This window comes from Chaetodon trifascialis, chromosome 24 (genome assembly GCF_039877785.1).
Source record: "Chaetodon trifascialis isolate fChaTrf1 chromosome 24, fChaTrf1.hap1, whole genome shotgun sequence".
Taxonomy (NCBI): domain Eukaryota; kingdom Metazoa; phylum Chordata; class Actinopteri; order Chaetodontiformes; family Chaetodontidae; genus Chaetodon; species Chaetodon trifascialis.
In genome coordinates, this window is record NC_092079.1 from 5,467,407 (window position 1) to 5,486,261 (window position 18,855).

The window sequence follows — 18,855 nt, forward strand, 5'->3', positions numbered from 1 at the left end:
CTGGAAAAAATTGCTATTATTGCTGCTGCTCAAAATGAGGAAACAAGTGTATAAATTAAATTGCTTGTTATTGTAAACTCAATTACATTAAGAAGAAATACAGAAAAATACTTCTCAAGGTCAAGTTGAAAGTAACTTGACAGTAAAGGTGGCAAAGTCTCTGATGATTTTCGAACATGTGTCTCTGCCTGATAAAAATCAAAACTGACAACCTGTTCTCACATACCAGGATGAGAATGTAGTCACAAAAGGCTCCGAGGTTCACCAAACACACTGTGATCTGTGATTACGGCAGGACGCCCAGTGCATAGCAGGATTCGCAAATCTGGCAGTGATTAAAGTGAAGCTCTCTTGCTCAGAAAATGTCAGATGGAGAGGAGAGGAACGGAGCCAGACTTAAAAACAGACAGCAAAACAGTCATTTTAGTACCAGGCACGCAACCAGGAAAGCCTGAGCTGACTATTTTTCACATCATTTAAAAAAAAAAGTGTGTCATTTTCATTAACATGTGCATTTTTCAAATTGTGCATGTGTAGTGGAGCGTGCCAAATATTTCATACCAGTAGATTGCTGCCAGCAATCTGTGGGAGTGTTTTGGGATCTCATGGATTGTTCATGAAAACATTTAAATTTCAAATACTGCACACACTACAGAAATCACAGTCAAACATGTTACCAATGGTGCCACTATTTAGCTATGACATTGTTGTATTATCAAGCACTTTGTGTTTTGGCTAATAGCTCATGAGCTGTTCTTTTTTCTGAATTAAGGTTTTTAGATTTTCTCCAACACCTCTATCGTGAATATGAGTGAGAACTCGAGGAAGCGAATTGTCCATCATGAGGTAGCCACACACAACAGCACACCCTGCTTTATCTGTTCCACTCTTAAAGGGACCATTTACAAAATGAACATCATGCTGTATTGAGGAAGACTTGGAACTAGCGATTGAGATCATAGGCTCATTAGGGTGGGCTGAAATGTGCGGCAGCAACGTGCAAACTCTTAAAGAAAGAATAGAAGTAAAGAATGTACTGTGAGGGGAGTACATGCTAAGACAGTATGAACAGTGACGCACAGCTTAATTGAAAGGATTCTTCAAATCCAACAGTGTCTGTTCGGCAGTAATATTTATAATATTTATTTACACAGTATTAAGAAGACCTAGCAGGATAAACAGACTGAAAGAGATGGTGGATATTCTCTAATTGGAGGGACATCACAAGGAAAGCAGAAGGATTTTTAGTTCCCAGATCAATTCACAAATTTGACTTTTATTCAGCTGTTGGGCCGACTGATGATGAAACTGTTGATGTTGTCTCAAAAACCACTGACTACCCTGTTTTTTTCCTTATTTTCTCATCTTGACCAGGTCTCCCTTGACAGCAAGGCCAGTCTCAAAGGGACTAACCTGCATACAATCAAATGAAGTGAGAATGGAAAGAAAGTATTTTAGAAAAGAAGAAACGCTCACTGGGAATACCGTTGGCTACAATGGGCTTTTCTAGCTCAGTAATTGGATAAATCGCTTGGACCCTGTAAAGCTTACTTCACTGTGTTTGTGCTGTGGTTACTAAGATAATTAGTGGTAAACAAGCACCTGGTAACCACCTTTCTAATGCTCTCATGTTGTTCTGCGTCTTACATACAAACAGCTTTTCCTACAGCGCTCATGCATCGGTAACCCCTGAAAGCAACACTCTTCACTGAAGTCTTTAGGTGGCACTGACTCTCTTGGGTACGATTGTGAACATGGCTGCGAAATGAGGTGAAAAAAACCACAACAGCCACAGAAGACTCGTCTTGGAGAGCACAGATGATTGCAAATTAGCAATGCTAACGTTAGCAGCCATGGCAGCAAGTGAGCAATTCTTGTAGTTCAAAAGGGCAAACGGTTATCTTTAAAGCTATCTTGAGTATAATAGATGCAACATTGGCAATGGATTGGCCATCAGCACAAGAAGAATAACAGAAAGACCTCGAGTTTGGAGTCAATTTCACTTACTGGGGGTTGGCTTTAACTGGAAGAAATCCACCGATGTAAAGACCACTTAGGGTTTCTAATTATCTTACACTACAAAGGCACTGCTGTCACGCAGAGAATGATAGAAGAGCAGGAGTCCCTCTTCTTTTGAAAGGATTATCTGAGCCAGTCGGGCAGGTCTTGTGCCAAGAATTGCAGGTTCAAGTCTCTCTAATGACCCTAATTAAAAAGAGCCATCAAGGATATTACAGAAACATGACAACAATACTGCAAGTCTGGACTATAATTAACTGTACTGGCTTTCACACACACTTCCACTTCAACTGAGATTTCAACTACTTGTACCACTTAGACATCAGCTGACTGATATCAGCTGTTTGTCTCTCACTCCTCAGAGGACAGTGCAACGGCTTTCATGGCTTACACATCAGCTGACGCTTCACTCTGTAAAGTGAAACGTCAGTGATTCAAAACTTATCACATTTCCTAATCTGTGAGGTTACTTATTGGAGAATGCATACCGTACAGGTGCACACATTAGGCATTTGGCTTTCATATTGCCATTTTTCCACAAGGAGAGCTGCACCACAGCTTCCTTTTGATGGCTGTATACTGAAGTGTGAGCGCTGAAGTACCCGCTGACACCACGACGCTCTGAATGCTTTGCAGGTGTACAGACTCCACTAAACTAGATGAACTGACACATGTTAAGTCAGCTTTCCTGTATGCTGCTTTTATCCTCTATCACTGCCTTTATTTCATTTGTGCTTAACTGTCTGCAAAAGCATTCTGAAATCTCAGTTTTAAGAGTATTACATGTTAGAACTGTGTATTTCAGCTTCCCTTTCTCTCTCTTTGCTGTCTTAATAAAACTTTTAAAGAACAGCCCACTCTGAATCACAATCACTTCATTTGCGAAGTATAGGAAACAGCAAATTGCTTTGGGGGCGTAAGGTGCAGATATTTTGACAAACCTGCAATTTCATAGGAGTATTGACACATATGATGCAAGTAGAACAGGGAATTCTCTAATAAGGCAGCAGGAACTACTGCACATGCCAGCAAACAACAATGATTTGGGTCTTGACCCCGACATCTTGTAAAGCTCTACCTTGAACAGAAAAACAGCTAAAAAAATAGCTCCCATTTCCTTCTCTGAGAAATGTCTTTATGAAGATGTACAACTGAGATCAGGAAACGCAGATGGCTTAATGAACGTCCTCTTATCTCTGACCATGAGGGGCGGAATAGTTTAGATGTATTAAATTAATTGAATGAGGTACCAGGAAACCATGAAAATCCAGCAATACAACCTTGAAATCTGCAGACACACTCGACTCAGCTACTTTTTTTTTTTTTTTTTCCTATCCTCCAGAAATACCCCATCCAAGGTAAGGCCAGCCCACTCTGCTTGACAAAAAGGGATTTCATTTGCTGCTTGTTTTTTTCCCTATCAAAAATCAACATTTGTATTTCCGTCCGCTGAAATGTCAGGGGGATTTATGTGGTCCCCGTTTTGTGTCGGTGGCCTATTTAATGCTACAGTGCACACCCCTCACAACCTGAAATGAAAGCACGGGTCTTTATGTAGCCAGCCATGTTCACCACCAATCAAACTGACAGGGATACCAAATACAGATTCCTGGATAGTGCACCTTTGGAAAAGCATTTCCACATATTGACATGAATCATATTTCCAGTCTGTCACAGCCTGAATTAGACTCACTAAAAAACAATAACAGAAAAAGTGATGTAATTCTTTAAAAACCAAAAAAAAAAAAAAAAATGGGACTGAGGCTTCACCTGTGTGACAAAAGTAGTTCTGGGGTCTGTAGTGCCACTTGGTGGACAAGTCTGTAAGCAACTCTTACTTTAAGTGTCTTCTTTTTTTTTTTTTTTTAAAGAATCACAGTAGTCCCTTACAATAGCTTCAGTTTTCTGAGCACTCAGTATGTGCACATGGCTTGAGTACTTTTGTGTACTTTTGAGAGAAAAGCAGTTCTACCTCAAGGATGTTTACTCTGAGAGAGAAAAGCAAACAAACCCTTGGCTTCTTTGTAAACATTGTGCTTAAGACTACCCAGATTCCATTTAGCCTTTTTTCTCAGAACCCAGAGAATTAATCCCTCTGTCAAGTGTTTGAGTATTGGGTCATTTCCTGATGGGATCCTCCTGTGATTCAGTCATCTCTGCTTTCAGCCTAAGAAACTTCCAGTTGTAATCTCTGTGATCCGAGCTTCAAGCAGAGGTGGGATTTGAAAGAAACCATCTGAACAGAGTACGTACAAGGCTGTTTGAGCAATTTGATTGGGCCAACGGCCGCAGGTCATCGTTCACCTTCAGCTGAGACTATCCCCCCTCTGGCTTGTCTCGGTCCTGTACCATAGGTTTAAATCTTTCCAGGAAATTGAATTAAACATTTGACGACATCTGGGAGCGTGACTGTGTGTAGAATCTATTACATCACATCCCTGTTTCTCTGCCTTCAGGCCATGAAGCCAGGACGGCAGGGGGAAATATTTCCTTGATGAGAGATGGAGAGTTGTTAATGTGCCAAATCCATTGTGGATAGGAAAGCACAGTGACTTGCCCAATCAGCTGAAGACCAGAGCTTTCATTTATTCAGGCGACTCAGAATCCATCATAACTCTTTAGATATCCCCATTCCATTTTCTGTTCTGCAGAGTTATTTGTAGCTTTTACATATTTGATACCATTTAGTAGAAGCTAACAGTAAGGAGTGATCATTTTAGAAAGCTAACGGAGACTGATAGCATCACACTCGTCAGGGATGAGTCACAATACAGCAATGTTGCTTCACTTCAGGCTATGTCAAGGGTTGCAAAACACTGACATTTCAAAATACAACATATTAACACTGGAAACACAAGTGATAAAGGCTAGCAAGTGCAATTTAGGTGGAGAATGTGCACTAATTAAAAGTGAGCTCCTCTAGAACGAAGGAGTAATTAACTTGGAAGTTCAGATGTTTTTTTCACAATAGGGTGGATGAGTAAAAAGGCAACTGAGGGCTTAGTATGATTAAGACAAAAAATGTACATGACATTTAAAGGGCAAGTCCTTAGACGAGGCATCAGGCCGCCATTCACATTTTTACTGTTTCATTCAGCACATAATAACTTGAGCTGAAGTTGCGTCAGACACTGAAATCACAGCACCTCCGCACACCTCACTCAGAGGTGACTCACAATTGTTGCAAGATTCAGAAAAAAGCTGCAGCCGATGGTCGCATGACAAAACAAAAAGAAGGCTTTTGGCACCACAGTGATAAGTGGGCCTGTGAGAAGGACTCCACTAAATTGTCCTGAAATCACAGAGCACTCAAGATGCAACGCCGAGTTTGTGGCTCGTTATTTTCCCAGGACCACAGATGACTTTTGGTTTGGAATTGAGTGTAGCCATTAAAAACAATGTCACAAGGTATTGAGCTACCTCTCAGTAATATGAAACCAATGAATTTTGGGTCCTTTTCTGAGCTTTGAGTGCTGTCAGAGGGTAGATTTGAAAAGGTTGATCAATGAATAAATCAACGAAGGTTAAGGGCTCAAACAGAATGGCGCACATCCTCCCTTGCCTTTACACTACCTTTCTAGCAGACATTTAGCTGACAGAAAGCAGAACTCCTAAAGAACTCCTGAGCACTTTGACCTGATAATAGCTCAAAATTAGCGAATCCAAATCTAGTTAAACCTCTGGTAGTTACCGTAAATACTACACCAGACTGTGCTGAAAGCGGTGTGCTCGACAAAGGCACAGGGTTTAAAGTTTTCACTCTGGAGGTTTGTTTAAAATCAGTATTTTTCATTTACGGATAAAATGAGCAGTGGCGTAGTTTTAGCTTAAGGCTAGCTGACCAGCTAGCTATGGTTTGACACAGCTCATTTGCGTTCACTATCTAGCTGGCGATCTTTTTTAGCTTCTAGATTATCAAAATGAGGAGCAGTTATCTCAGTTTGGCTGAAATTTCACTCCATTGTGTGGTTACTGAAAATCTGACGTATAAATAAATAAATACATTTTACATATAACATTGCTACAACATTGTTTGTAAATGGTGAAACAGACATCACAAGGGCAGATTTTGGTGTAAAGTAGTTAGGAAATATGTAGTTACTGGGTTTCAGTTTTGGAGGCCAATTGGATAGTTGATAGGTACAAGAAATCCACCTCTGATTTGCGTCAAAGCAGCAGCAATCGCAAAACTTCCTGCAACAACCTGTTGTTGCTTCTCTGATGTGCTTCCATTACACGGCCGCTTGAGAGGGCAACTCACGGACATGTTCGGCCCGGTCGTTCCTCCCATTTAAGTGCACTCAGTTCTGACAGAAGCAGAAGCATGCCGTCGCAAAATTTAGATCGGCCTTTCAGAGATTCTGCTCTGCAAATGGTTCTGGGCAGCTGCCACAGCCATTACGCTTCTCTATCATCAAGAACGAGACGTGGAGCAGACTCAACATGACCCTGAAGTTCAGTGAAGACGTCAGGGTTATTATTCTGAGCAAAGGTGTTTATGGTGGATAAATAGCTGACATGGCTCTGCGGCTGGGGAGGTTTAATATTTGTTATCTCAGTCATGCACAGTGACCATCCTCACATAACAAACTCCCCTTTGTTGAAGACACAGACACGAATCAAGCTCAATCCAAAATGATTTCAAAAATTAGGAAACAGGCTGTATTCCTTTAAAAAACCTCAAGAGTTAGTGCTTTATGTTCCAGGCTAAACAGCTCTTGTGCCTCAGATTCAAAGCTCTACTTGAAGCCATTCCAGACACAGACAACGCCAAAGACTTTGTTCAAAGTCGGACCACATTTATTTCAGCTTTTGACAGAAGGTGCTGGGTTGCCAGTCAAAGCATTTCAGAGAGAACGTAGTATCTCTGAGGGGCCATTACTCTGAGGCGAAACCCACCAAAAACCACGACGCAATTTCTCACCCAGGAAGTTTTAGGGAGTAATTCAGTGAAAGGTGTGAAGTGAAAAGCCGTCGCGGGGAAGAGAAGATGGAGAGAATTCAAGGGAGGGAGAGACGGAAAGGGGAAAAAAAGGATGCTGTTAAAAGTCGCAATCAAGTCTGTTGCTTTAAGTTATTCTTGGTTTGTCCCAGGAGTGGTAAATAGTGGCCGATGGAGTGCAGAGGTAGCAATAAAGGCAGATTCTGTCTCACAAATGTCGTTTTCTCATTCTGTCCAGTTTCTTTTAAGATTTTAGAGGACGGTTGGGTCATTCTGGCGAACATGCCAACGGGGGTGGCTGCTTTCTTGCCAGGGGCTGACCCACAAATTGGGCTTACTGAAGCAAAACATGCTCCTGTTTTCATTGCTGTGTCTCTAAGTAAGCCGCTACTGTACATTCACAGGGCGGAAGCGTACGGTAAAGTGAATGTAAAAGGAACCTCTATATTTCCAATGCAACACGATACCTTTTGCTGCAAATGATAGATGCTGACTCCTGGATGAATTATAGAAAATGACTGTGACAGGAGTGTGCTGCTGTACGCCTCATTCTCCCTCTGTCTCTTCACACACATCAAACATACACCGTCTCTCTCTCACACACAAATTTCTGTTACTATTATTACACTATCTATTACTTATTAAATGTATATCATTACTGTGGCTTTAATTAAATATGTGGCTATAGCATCGCTTCCTTTGAAGCTCCTATTCCAGGTCTAAATCTGTACGAATGCATAAATTACATGAGAGTTAGTGACACAATTCATTTCTGAATAGAATTCATCGCTTTTAAGCTGCAGTGAGAACAAACACACTGTCCTTCAAAACCCACCCTCTACTGTCACCTCACTGTACGTCTGACTGATCCATCGGACGGCTATGGGTTGTGGTATTCCTCTGCGTCCAGCCTCATGTCTAAAAAACATGTGATTTTTAAAAGAAAGAAAAACGTGTGTCTGCAGAAGGGAGTTTCAAAGAGGCGCTGTTCTTTTTATTATATTTCTCTGAAGTGCACAGCCATTAGTGCACACTCAGTGAAGGACAAATAAATGTGGTAATCTGACTGTAAAACTCATAGAGCTAGAGCTCCCTCTGGGGGGGAGCGCAGACGTATACTTTACTCCATCGCAGTCAGTTCACAGGATGTCAGCTCTTTTGGAAATTAAATTCTGACCTAAGCAGCTTTTGTTTTACAGCCACATAAATATGGACTTTTAAATGTTGAATTGAGGTTTCAAATAAATGTAGAGCTAATACCAAGTCCTTGGATGGTGACAAATCAGTGGGCACAAATTAGAAGTTGAATATTACCAATCAATGCTTAGAACCAGTTGTACTTTTTTGACTTGGACGACATAATGAGTGATGGAATCCTCTTCTAAAAGCTGCAGTCAAGACTGTCGTAGCAATGGAAAGCATGTGAATGGTATTTAACATATTAACTGTCACCAAAGATCAAGTACACCATCATTTGCAGTCCTTTGCTTCTACGACACCTTCAATTGCAGCCTAAAAATGCAGAATTATCATTTTTAACGGAGCACAGTTGTAAGTAATGTGACGTGGCTTCTTTGAATATACTGTAGCTGTGCTTATACATGGATCTGTGTGGGTGGAGGGATAACGAATTCCCAGGCTTTGTGAGTGCACAGGAGGAGAGCTGGCTGGCACTTTTGAGTGGGTGGGAGGGAGGCTTACCGGTGGGCGAGGAAGTAACCAGGTTTTATTTTACAGAAGTGGCAGGGCAGACAATGTACAGTCTGGTATGGGTGAGTAGGATGGGTATAATGCATATCTGTAGTCCTGCGATTGCATTTATTCATGTGTGAGTGTGTGTGTGCGCTCGGAACCTGTTTGGAGGTGTGTTGCTGGAAGTGTGTTGGGGGTTGTTCTGCCTATTCGCAGTCCTCTGCTGGTGGAGGAGACGTTCTGTCGGCCGCTCCAAGTCGCTTCAGCCTGCTCATCACTCTTTCTCCCATTTGGTTGAACTCATACTTGTAGGTCGCCTCCATCTGAAGCTCGCTCGGGTGCCTGTGACGGAGAAGTGAAACATTACAAATGGAAGGACTGAGGAATTAAAACTGGATGAATTAATGTGATAAGAATGCATCTTAGCAAACTGAGGTCATGTTGAGTATGACTTCCGTTCTGAGTCTTTGCTAGTATTATGCAAGGCTTAAAGTACAGAGATAACAATATAAACAAATCTTCCTTCTGTTCCACTCTGTTCCTGCTCCCAGGAAGCTTTTGTTGGAAGGAACTCCAGGTACGCAACTTGCACATTCATTAACTTCATATCAGGACTTCCCCTCTGAAAGCTAAAAGTACAACATGTTTATCGCCCGTCCCACAAAGCACTATCTGTCATGTGTGTGGCTACGCTTGAACATTCATCCTATTCATTGAATGAGTAGTGCTTCCTTTGCGTAAATAAGCATCCATTGTGTCTAAAAGCCCTGTTATCCCCAGCATGTCAACTCTGTTTGTCTTAATAACACACACATCATCTCAGTAGACTTACGTTTCTCTGGTGAGGTTTCTATTGGAGACCAGAGCTTCCCCAGACAAGAACTGGGCTCTTATCATCTCTGGCGTTAGTTGGACTCCTGAGCCTTCACACCTGCACACCAACAAACATAAAGTCTGAGTATAAAAGCAACATGAAGAAAAAGCCTTCAACAAGATAATCAATAGATGTCAATGTTGTATGTGCTTACGGTTTGTCCATTACTGGTGCGAGACCATCAGGAGGGCCGGTGAGAGGAGGAGGTGCTATGAGTGGAAGTAGATTTGTGCTGTAGTCCACAGACCTGTAGAGAACACACACACTGCTTTGTCCCCTGAGGAGCCAGACCACACAGATATCTTCTCCATCTTACTTAGATGAAAACACTGCTTTAGGTTGTTCGGTATCTCAGTTTGAACAGGAGCGATAAAAGCACACCCGGGTGAAAGTTGATACCAGTTAGGGGTAAAATGGAATTAAACCATTGACAAGCCACAGGTTTGCTTTTGGAGGGAACCCCACTGTGAGCTCTGAACTGAAACGCCATAATGGCCAGGGTCTGGCAACATGATCAGCTACACATACAGTGTGTCACAAGCACGGCAAACTGGGTTAATTAGTGATTTACTACTACAGCGGGGGGGGGTCACTTCTCATATGAAAAAATATATATATCTTCAGTTATCCTGCAGATCAGTGCTGACAGGTATAAAGAGAATACTTTGCCTTGCCAGTCATCTGCTTATGTAACATAGGGAAGGTGAGGAGAAATGGGAAGTAGACAGAAAGGTAAGGAGAGAGAGCTGTGGCAGGGTTGGATTCATGTTAACAGTGGTTGCCCAAATTACTTGGGCAGCTTGTCAGATGAGGGTTTGAAATAGTTTCAGATCTCACAGGGAACATTGCTTCATTAGCTGCATCTTTAAATTTCTATCATGCAAGACAAGCTACCATGTACATGAGCGTATTTTCTCAAAGGGGTCAGAAACAGGGTGTTTTGTACCGTGGGATTTGTTGTGACAGGGTGAACAGAGAAGCATACGGTGCACCACAGAGCCCTGCTGTGTTCACTAATACAATACATCAAAATATCATAATTTATTCACTGTCCATTCCGGCTGAAGACTGAATAAATCATTATTTCACAGTGTAAGTGAAGAGAGTGTGCAGGGCTCTTTGCCTCCACATGACCTAGATTGTGCACACATTAAGTATTTCACTTGAGGTACACCATAGTACGACAGGAAAGAATGCTTTTATGAGAATAAGTCTCCATCTCTTCATCCAAATGTATTTAGTATAATACTAAATCATATTTTTGTTAAAATAAATGAGACAAACTGGAACAAAGGCAAATCACCGCAGAAATATCAAAGCACATTACTTCAGTACAAAACTACTTTGATGAAATCTAAAGGCTCCGAAACCTGAGGGAGAAATCTAATCTCACTGCAACACTCATATATCTTCATATATCAAATGCTAACTTAAGCGAAAGCAGTTTATTTCATAAAAACTAAATCAAATACCTCTCCAAGTTTCCAGCTCTTGAACCAGTAACATGAGCCTGTGTCTTCCAAACTTCTAATTTGACTGACATGCACATCTCAATATATCTACAGATAACAACTAAAGATCAAGAGGTCAATCACTGATTGATTGGATGTGTGACTGCTACACAATATACTGCTAATGAACCTCAGGAAGTGATTGTCAAGAATGAGACTCACACTCTGCACTTGTCTTTCTCGTCACGTTATGTGAAAATGCTTCCTGTGAGCTTGTTTAAAGCTACAACTGAGTGATTATTCATCTTGCCATCGCAGGGTCATGAGTTCAAATTCTTCCATGGGCTGGAAAGATACGGACTGCGTAAGTAAACAACAGCATGTTCCGCCCTGTAAACAAGTCATGTAAACATGTACTGGTATTTTTTGATCCCACATGATGAAGCATGGGAACTTGGGAAACTCTGAGTGAACTTCTCTTTAACTTCTACGTGGTTGCTGTCAATATGAAGGCCTTCTCAGTAAATTAGAGGACAAACACTGTTGGAACGGGCACAGCTTGACACTGTGCTCAGTGATAAAGTGTAGTTGTGACCTACCTGCGCACTGCACAGTCACTGGTGGGAACAGGTTGGTTGGACAGACAGTTTAAGGTAACTGAATCAAAATTCTTCCATGTCATGAGCCCTCTGATCACTTCCTGTGTTTGGCGAAGAGAAAAGAAGCCACATTGAAGCAGGAAGGGGTTGCTCATATTTCAAAAATGTCTTTTTTAACTATTAGACTCTTCAGTCAAGCGAAAGAATGATAAATACGGGACTGAAACAACTTGGTTCAAGTGCTTTTACGATAAGACTAAAAGAATTCCAAAGAAGCTCACAAACTGCCAAGTCTCTGAAAAGAAATCACCTTTCGATCCAGAAACTTCTTCTGAGTGTGTGTCCTCATGCCACACGTGCTGCCCTCTGGGAATGTGTACCTGAATAAGGAAAGCATTTATTCTCTGTGTTTGGTCAAGGAACAGTCAGGCCTAGAGCTGGGCAGCTTATTTCCACAAACATCAATTGACTAATGTTGTAATGTTGCTGTTACCTGGGCAAAGGGCAGAGGTGGAACTCCAAGTCGCTCTCCAGGTATTTAGGAGTGGGTTTGTAAGTCTGCAGGCCTGGAGCTGGATTCTAAGGCATGTGATGAGATAAAAACGGGGATAAAAGTAGTTTAAACATGCTGTCATACTGAAATGCATCATGTGCAGAAAAAAACAGCCTTACAAAGATTCTGAGTGGGTTTGCTGGAACAGGTTTGAGCAGAGCTTCAGGGGCACAGAAGGTGAGACTGGCAGCCTCCTTTGCTTCCACATCCTCCTCTTCATGTTGATGCTGCTGTTCCTCCAGCGCTCTGGGATCCGGTCTTGCGGGAGATTGGGCTGCGACCTCATTGGGCAGCAGCTCATCCTAAAAAAATGACAGCCACACAGTGAGAGAAATGTTAAAGCGCAATAAATAATTAGGTCTATCAGTGTGTGTGCATGAAGAAATAAACTACATGTGGATGATGTCTTATGAATGTAATATTGGCTGAATCTGTATGTTTACGTCCACGTGCTGCATCGTTACCGGAGCTCCTGTGCGGAGTGGCCGAGCCAGACTAGTGGGGATGTAAGAGCTAAATGCCTCCCAGGTTGACACGGGCCGGTAACCCATGAGCTTATAGTGCTGGGGAACCTAGAACGACAAAACAACATCAACAAATAATACGGCTCTAACAGCAGCAGAAACAGATAGAGACATGGCTTATAGGCAGACTTATAGATTGCCATCAACAGAGCTGAGGCACCCACAGAGCTCCATCAGTACAATGTGTTTTAGGAGAAAGCGTGCAGTAAATAACTTGCACAAAGTTTGAAGTACATGTAAAGCCACAGGGCTTCTTCTCAGTCGCTTTAAGAGAAACAGTCGGTTAAAATACAAGTGCATCAACAGTATTTGTGTACTTCATTACTTTCCATTGCTGCTGCTTGAATCTGTAAGCATGATGTGCATGATCAGGTGCTGCAGTAAATACCTACTTGAAGCTTAAAGAAAGGAATACGTGTTGTCACTGTCACATCAATCAGATCCACAGGCACTGCCACCAAATTACTGGGAGCCTAGAAATATCAAGGAGACAAGTGGCATTATTTGTTCGACTGATCGCCGAGGCCTTTTCTCTGCAGGGCATCAGGAAAATGAAAGATTTAATCAAAGAGTGGGAAATTTCGCCTCCTCTTTGATTCCACGGTTAGATCAAAGATGCCTTTCGAGGAAAATGATGATTGAAAATTGTTCCATGTGCCAGCACTCACTTTTCTCAGGCCTCTCATCTGCCATATGTCATTTTGATTGAGCACAGAATTGGGGAAACTGCACAGACATAGCTAACTCGTAATAAGCAAGTGGCGTTGTCAGCTATGTCACATGCTCACCAGCGGGTCATCTTCATCAGAGGAAATGGGGAAAGCAAATGGAAAGACTCTGTCTGGTGAGATCTTGAAGTCCCCAGTTGTCTCCTCTTCAACTGAAAAAGGTGAGAAAATTAATACACGAATAAAGTTCATTTCTACAGATTATTCATCAGGGTCAGCGAGATAGTGGGAATAAATGCTCCATAAATAGCCCTCTCCCTGAGGCACGCATGTATGCTCCAAGAACCTCATAACAACCACAGGGGATTTCATTTCAATTCTCCCCTCTAGGAATAAATTCATCTAAGCATGCTTTCCTGACATGGCATAATGAGATTACTTGTGAAGGAAGAGATCATTGGATAATCAGAACCTTTCTTTGCCAAGGGCATCTCCTTCACACTGTCTGACAGTTTCTTCAAACAGGTCAGTCTCCGGTTCATGCGGCATCGGATCACCACCTGGAAGTGCGAGCAGAGCACAGGCTGTTACTGCTTTAAATTACTGAACTTTCATATCCTCCTTATCTAATCCCAGGAGAGGCGTCACGGTCGCTCTAAGAACTGTTCACTACAACGGTCCAGCTTTAGACTTTTAAGGCTTTTCTCCATCCCAAGATGTATAGAATTTAAGAGTATAGCTTAACTGTTTCTCACATCGTCAAAACCAGGACAAACTAATAAGTACTGATACTCGATCTTCCACCAAACATAAACATTTTTATTTTATGCTACTTAATACTTCTATAGAAATCAAGTAATAAATTGTGATGTTTTATTATAGGTGAAGCTACCCAGTAATGTGTAAAGTAATTGGAATTAGCTCCACCCTTACCAGCTGCAACATTGAAATATGAACACTTTTATGCATCTCTAACAATAATCCAATAATACAAATAATTCCAAGACATTTTGCATGAGTGCTTCTACTTTTGATGACTTTTCGTCTACATTGTGGGAACATTTGCTTAAGTAAACGATCCGAGCACTTCTTCCACTATTGTCAAACAGCCATTAGAATTATTTTAAATTAAATTCAAAATTCAGAGTTTTTCCAATTTTTCCTTTATTTTACTTGCTAGCAGGAAAAGAAGTACGCTCTTTCCGTGGCTTTAAGAGGCCACGTCAGATTAATCTGCTTTCACTGGAATGCACTGTACCCAGGAAAATCAACTGTGCTGTAAAGAGTATTACACATTTAGTGTGAGGAATTTACACATGGCTGAACTAAAGGGACAGGGCCACAGGGACATGAGCACTCTCCTGAGGGAAGAGGAAAGGGTGTTTGATGTATGTATGTATGTATTTGTCCATCTCAGAAAACGCTCATGCATGCGTGCATTTGCCCATGTACCTCAGTGACTTCACAGTGCTTGGATGTGTGTACCTTGCGTGCTGCCTGCTGGAACAGTGTGAGGGCTCTTTGTCTCAGCTCCCACTGAAAACTGGAGTAAAACTGGAAGGATGGGGCTCCCTCGCGGGTCTAGAAGTGGTTCGAGAGACATTTATAGCTGACTTTCATATGCTCATTTGGCATCGTTACATTGAGTGCATATGAAAAGGACCATAAAGTGAAACTTCATGAGGTCGCAGCTTGGAGCATTTAAATGGCAAGAGATAGTGGGATAGTTAAAGTGAATGTTAGATTGAATTAAATTGCAGGAGGGGCTGTATGCAACACCATTAATTTAATCTAAGTCCACTGAGAGCCAGGTTTTTAGTGGAACCCCGAACCTCCCTGGAAAATGTATCACGAAGATGGGATATGACTTGCTCGACACTCATCCATACATTTACCGAGAAATACATTTTTAATGGATGGATTCTTAAATATGCAGATAACACAACGGTGGCAGGCCTGATAAGGAACGGTGAGGAATCAGCCTACAGGGCTGAGGCTGGGCCTCGAGTGGTGTGGTGTGAGGCAAACGACCGGGTTTAAAGACCTGCTAACTGACTTTCAGAGGGGTGAGCTGGTCCACTGGTGATCAGTGACCAGCTAGTGGAGAGGGCTGACACCTTTGCAGCCACTGCATGCCACACTCTGAAGTGGGAGGTCAACACCAGCCGCATCATTAACAAGGCCCACCACTTTCTGCGCCACCTTAGAAAGCTTGGCGTGACTAGGCAGGCAATGCTGCACTTTTAGCTCCTGTTGAGAGCGTTCTCACCTTCTTGGTCACAGTGTTGTATGTCAACAAAACCGACCATGAGAGGGGACGATTAGAAAGAGCGGTACCTTCCCTCTGTCTTCTCCATATATGCCACATTTCGCATGATGCAGAAGGTGATCGCCAACCCCTCTCACCCTGCTAGCTCCCTCATCAAACCCCTCCCCTCGGGAAGGAGGGTCCAGGGTTTGAAGTGTATGACATCTCACCTTGGGAACAGCACATATCCCGAGGCTGGTCGATCCTTGAACTCTGACGCAAAAAGCACTTTAAAACACATGTAGCAGCACAAGGCACTTTGGGACATTATCAGATTATGCACGTTTGAATGCATAAATGTGATAAGTGTGTTTGTTGTTCTTCTTTGTACATTTTATCTACTTATGCTTGTGTTTGTCTGTTTTTAAGAGCTGCACTAAAGTACTGAATTGAATAGAAAGAAGGGCTAATTAGTAACCACCCAGAGTGCAAATCTGTTCAATCTAAAATCCTTCAGCCAATCATGACTTTCATCACTCCCCCAGGTTTTGTCAAAAATTACCACTGCTTAGTATTCCTGCTTAAAACTACTGTAACTACATCATGTAGAGCAACAGGCAAGTCAACCAAGGTCGAATAAAGCAGCTATTCAGGTTACCTGTCCTGCCTCACGAAGCACTCTCCTGGAGGAAAGTTTAGGTGGTCCAGCAGCAAATTCTCCATCAGGCCTCACATCTCCCCTTTTTACCTACAGCAAAATCAGTGATCACAGCATGATGAAGGTCTGTAAAGTACACATAAAGGTTATTTGTTGAAGAGACTAAATTAAAACAAGACTAACCATGCTAGCAGCTCTTTGAGGCTGAACTCAGACACTGCGGTGCTTTCTGCTTAATGCTAATATCATTATGCTAACATTCTTATGTTTACCATGTTCACCATCTTGGTTTGGAGTGTTAGCATGCTAACATTTGCTAATTAGTCCTTTGCAGGTACTGTACACATTCACACATTCACATTATTCCATCTGAAATCCTGCAGCATCCGTCAAACATAAAAACACTGTTTTTAGTTTGACAAGAAGTAATTCAATATTAAATAAAAGGTAATGTTTGCCACCAGAGTGTTATTGTCATGTTGCTTCCTTCTCATCAGAAAGGGTGTTATGAATTTGCATTTCCTCCACATGCACAACATTTTATAGTGTCACACTGTCACATTTGGCAAGGAATCAGCTAAAAATGCTGCAGCACAAAGGGAGATTGGTATATGGCATGAAAGCAAAAGTCGATGCTGTTGTTTCTATTTGTGCTAAACCCCTCAGAGTCCTGCCAATGACAGACGGTGCAAGGCCAGTGGAAAAAAGGAATATGCCAATGGGTTTATCCTCTCCGGTAAGAACGCCTTCAAATCCTTTGATTGAAGAGCCAACTTTCTCTTTCTCACAGGAAGAAATAAGCTGATGGGGCATGTCTTAATTTTGTGAAACAATGGCAACCATGACTACTAATGCTGTGGATGAAGGTCTCGTTCGTTTATAGGAATGATATATCAAGGTAACACAAAATAATTTGGCAACATTATGGGTTTGACAAAAAAAATTCTAATTTCACTGTCCACATTTTTGTCCTTGCAACTCTATCACCTTTAACCAACAGAGTCTAGGTGATGAAAAAGTTACGAGCCGCAGTAAAGATTCAAAAGACCTACAGAACGAGAGAGAAGCTCTCCCGATCATAAAAACCAGGGTTCCCATAAAATAGCAAAGCGTGGTGAAATGAGGCCGTAAATGAAGAGTGTGCGGAGGAAGACGCATTTGTGCGTTATAAACAGTGCAGGTGGAGAGGAAAAGGTGGAGGAAGTGCTGTGAAGTGTCTGTGAGAGTGCTGTCAACTATTCAAATAACTTTCTCTCTCTCACACACACACACACACACACACACACACACACACACACACACACACACACACAGACTCATATTTCAAAACTGATGTTACTTTGGCTGAGTCTGCACGTTTCCTCTGTGCCTCTCAATGAAATCGGTCACAAAGTGAGCATGCCTTTTTTTGTTGGTTTTTTTTTGTTTTTTTAAGGGATGAAAACCTCAGTGCAGGTCTTGTAACACTACAGCTGCATCAGGTTATGAGATTGGTATGCACATCTTGTTTAGCATAAGTGATTAGCCGCCAACACATCCAATGAATGTCATGTTAAATGAAGTGGGAAAACAAACTCCAATGCCGTGCATGAAAAGGTCTAAGAGAACAAAGCCTGGAAAATTTGCTCGACTATAAGCAATAATTTGGCCGACCAATACTCAGTTCTGGTGATTGAGGGTTGGTGGCCTGTATTTGTCTAGAAATGCATGGCCCAAAGGACAGAAGTCAGTCATTGGGCAGCAGTGAAACATGTAAGAAGATTTGAGCTCGTGCACAGACACATTTTAAACGAGACATTTTGGAAGATATGTGGGTGGTTGATTCACCAACACAGTATACAGCTGGAGCTGCAGCAGTGGCTGTGGCACACAGCTCATAAGAGCAATTAAGGTAATTAAAAACTCTTATTGCCCAATTGCTGCAATTTGCATCAAAAATGACTCTCGTTCTCTGAATCATAACTCGGTTAAATGTGAGCACACAGGCACTTTTTTAGGTTCGGTGTGACTAACACATGCAGAGGATATCATTACCTCTGATGTGGATCACAAATAAATGTCCATGAATTTGTTTAGTTCAGTGTTTCTCAATTCCAGTCCTCGGGCCCCACTGCCCTGCATGTTTTAGATGTTTCCTGTGCAGTGGGGCCCGAGGACCGGAATTGAGAAACACTGGTTTAGAGTAAAAAGATGCTCCTTATGACTTCAGAGTAATCCAGCTATAGTTGCTGATAACTAAGATGACATACTTTAAATTGTGACAACTTGCCATGTAAACAAACACAGGCGAAAACGCAGAGTGTGTCAGACTTCGAAAACCTCTGTTGCATCAAACAACTTGCTGTAGGAGTATCGACTGTTTCTCTTTATCGACACAGAGTGAAAAACCTCACCATGTACTCGTGCAGTGCCATCTCTCTCTCCTCTGCCTCCCGCCTCCTGGTCTGCTCCGACACGGGGTCCTCGCCAAGATGGACTTGCCTGAATGAATATTTTTGTTTTGCTTTAATGAAGTTGTCATCTTGACAAAAACAAACAATGTCCTGAAGAAAAAAAATGTGATAACATAACCAAACTCAAAGATGATGTTTTTTGAAAAAAAAAAAAAAAAATCTTTCATGTACCTT

General features: G+C 41.9%; 1 protein-coding gene across 1 annotated transcript in view; it reads right to left on the reverse strand.

The window, feature by feature from the left end:
• cfap221 (cilia and flagella associated protein 221) overlaps nucleotides 1-18,855 on the reverse strand; it is a 39,508-nt gene that overhangs the window by 13,886 nt on the left and 6,767 nt on the right. Inside the window, exons 11-24 of the mRNA XM_070957917.1 lie at nucleotides 18,622-18,709; nucleotides 16,229-16,318; nucleotides 14,808-14,903; nucleotides 13,795-13,882; nucleotides 13,443-13,534; nucleotides 13,047-13,127; nucleotides 12,595-12,702; nucleotides 12,250-12,432; nucleotides 12,071-12,156; nucleotides 11,888-11,957; nucleotides 11,578-11,678; nucleotides 9,682-9,774; nucleotides 9,486-9,584; nucleotides 8,815-8,995 (exon numbers count right to left, since the gene is read on the reverse strand). Of these exons, the coding sequence (XP_070814018.1) occupies nucleotides 8,860-8,995; nucleotides 9,486-9,584; nucleotides 9,682-9,774; nucleotides 11,578-11,678; nucleotides 11,888-11,957; nucleotides 12,071-12,156; nucleotides 12,250-12,432; nucleotides 12,595-12,702; nucleotides 13,047-13,127; nucleotides 13,443-13,534; nucleotides 13,795-13,882; nucleotides 14,808-14,903; nucleotides 16,229-16,318; nucleotides 18,622-18,709 (1,411 nt within the window). The 3' untranslated portion in view covers nucleotides 8,815-8,859. The remainder of the gene's footprint in view (nucleotides 1-8,814; nucleotides 8,996-9,485; nucleotides 9,585-9,681; nucleotides 9,775-11,577; nucleotides 11,679-11,887; nucleotides 11,958-12,070; nucleotides 12,157-12,249; nucleotides 12,433-12,594; nucleotides 12,703-13,046; nucleotides 13,128-13,442; nucleotides 13,535-13,794; nucleotides 13,883-14,807; nucleotides 14,904-16,228; nucleotides 16,319-18,621; nucleotides 18,710-18,855) is intronic.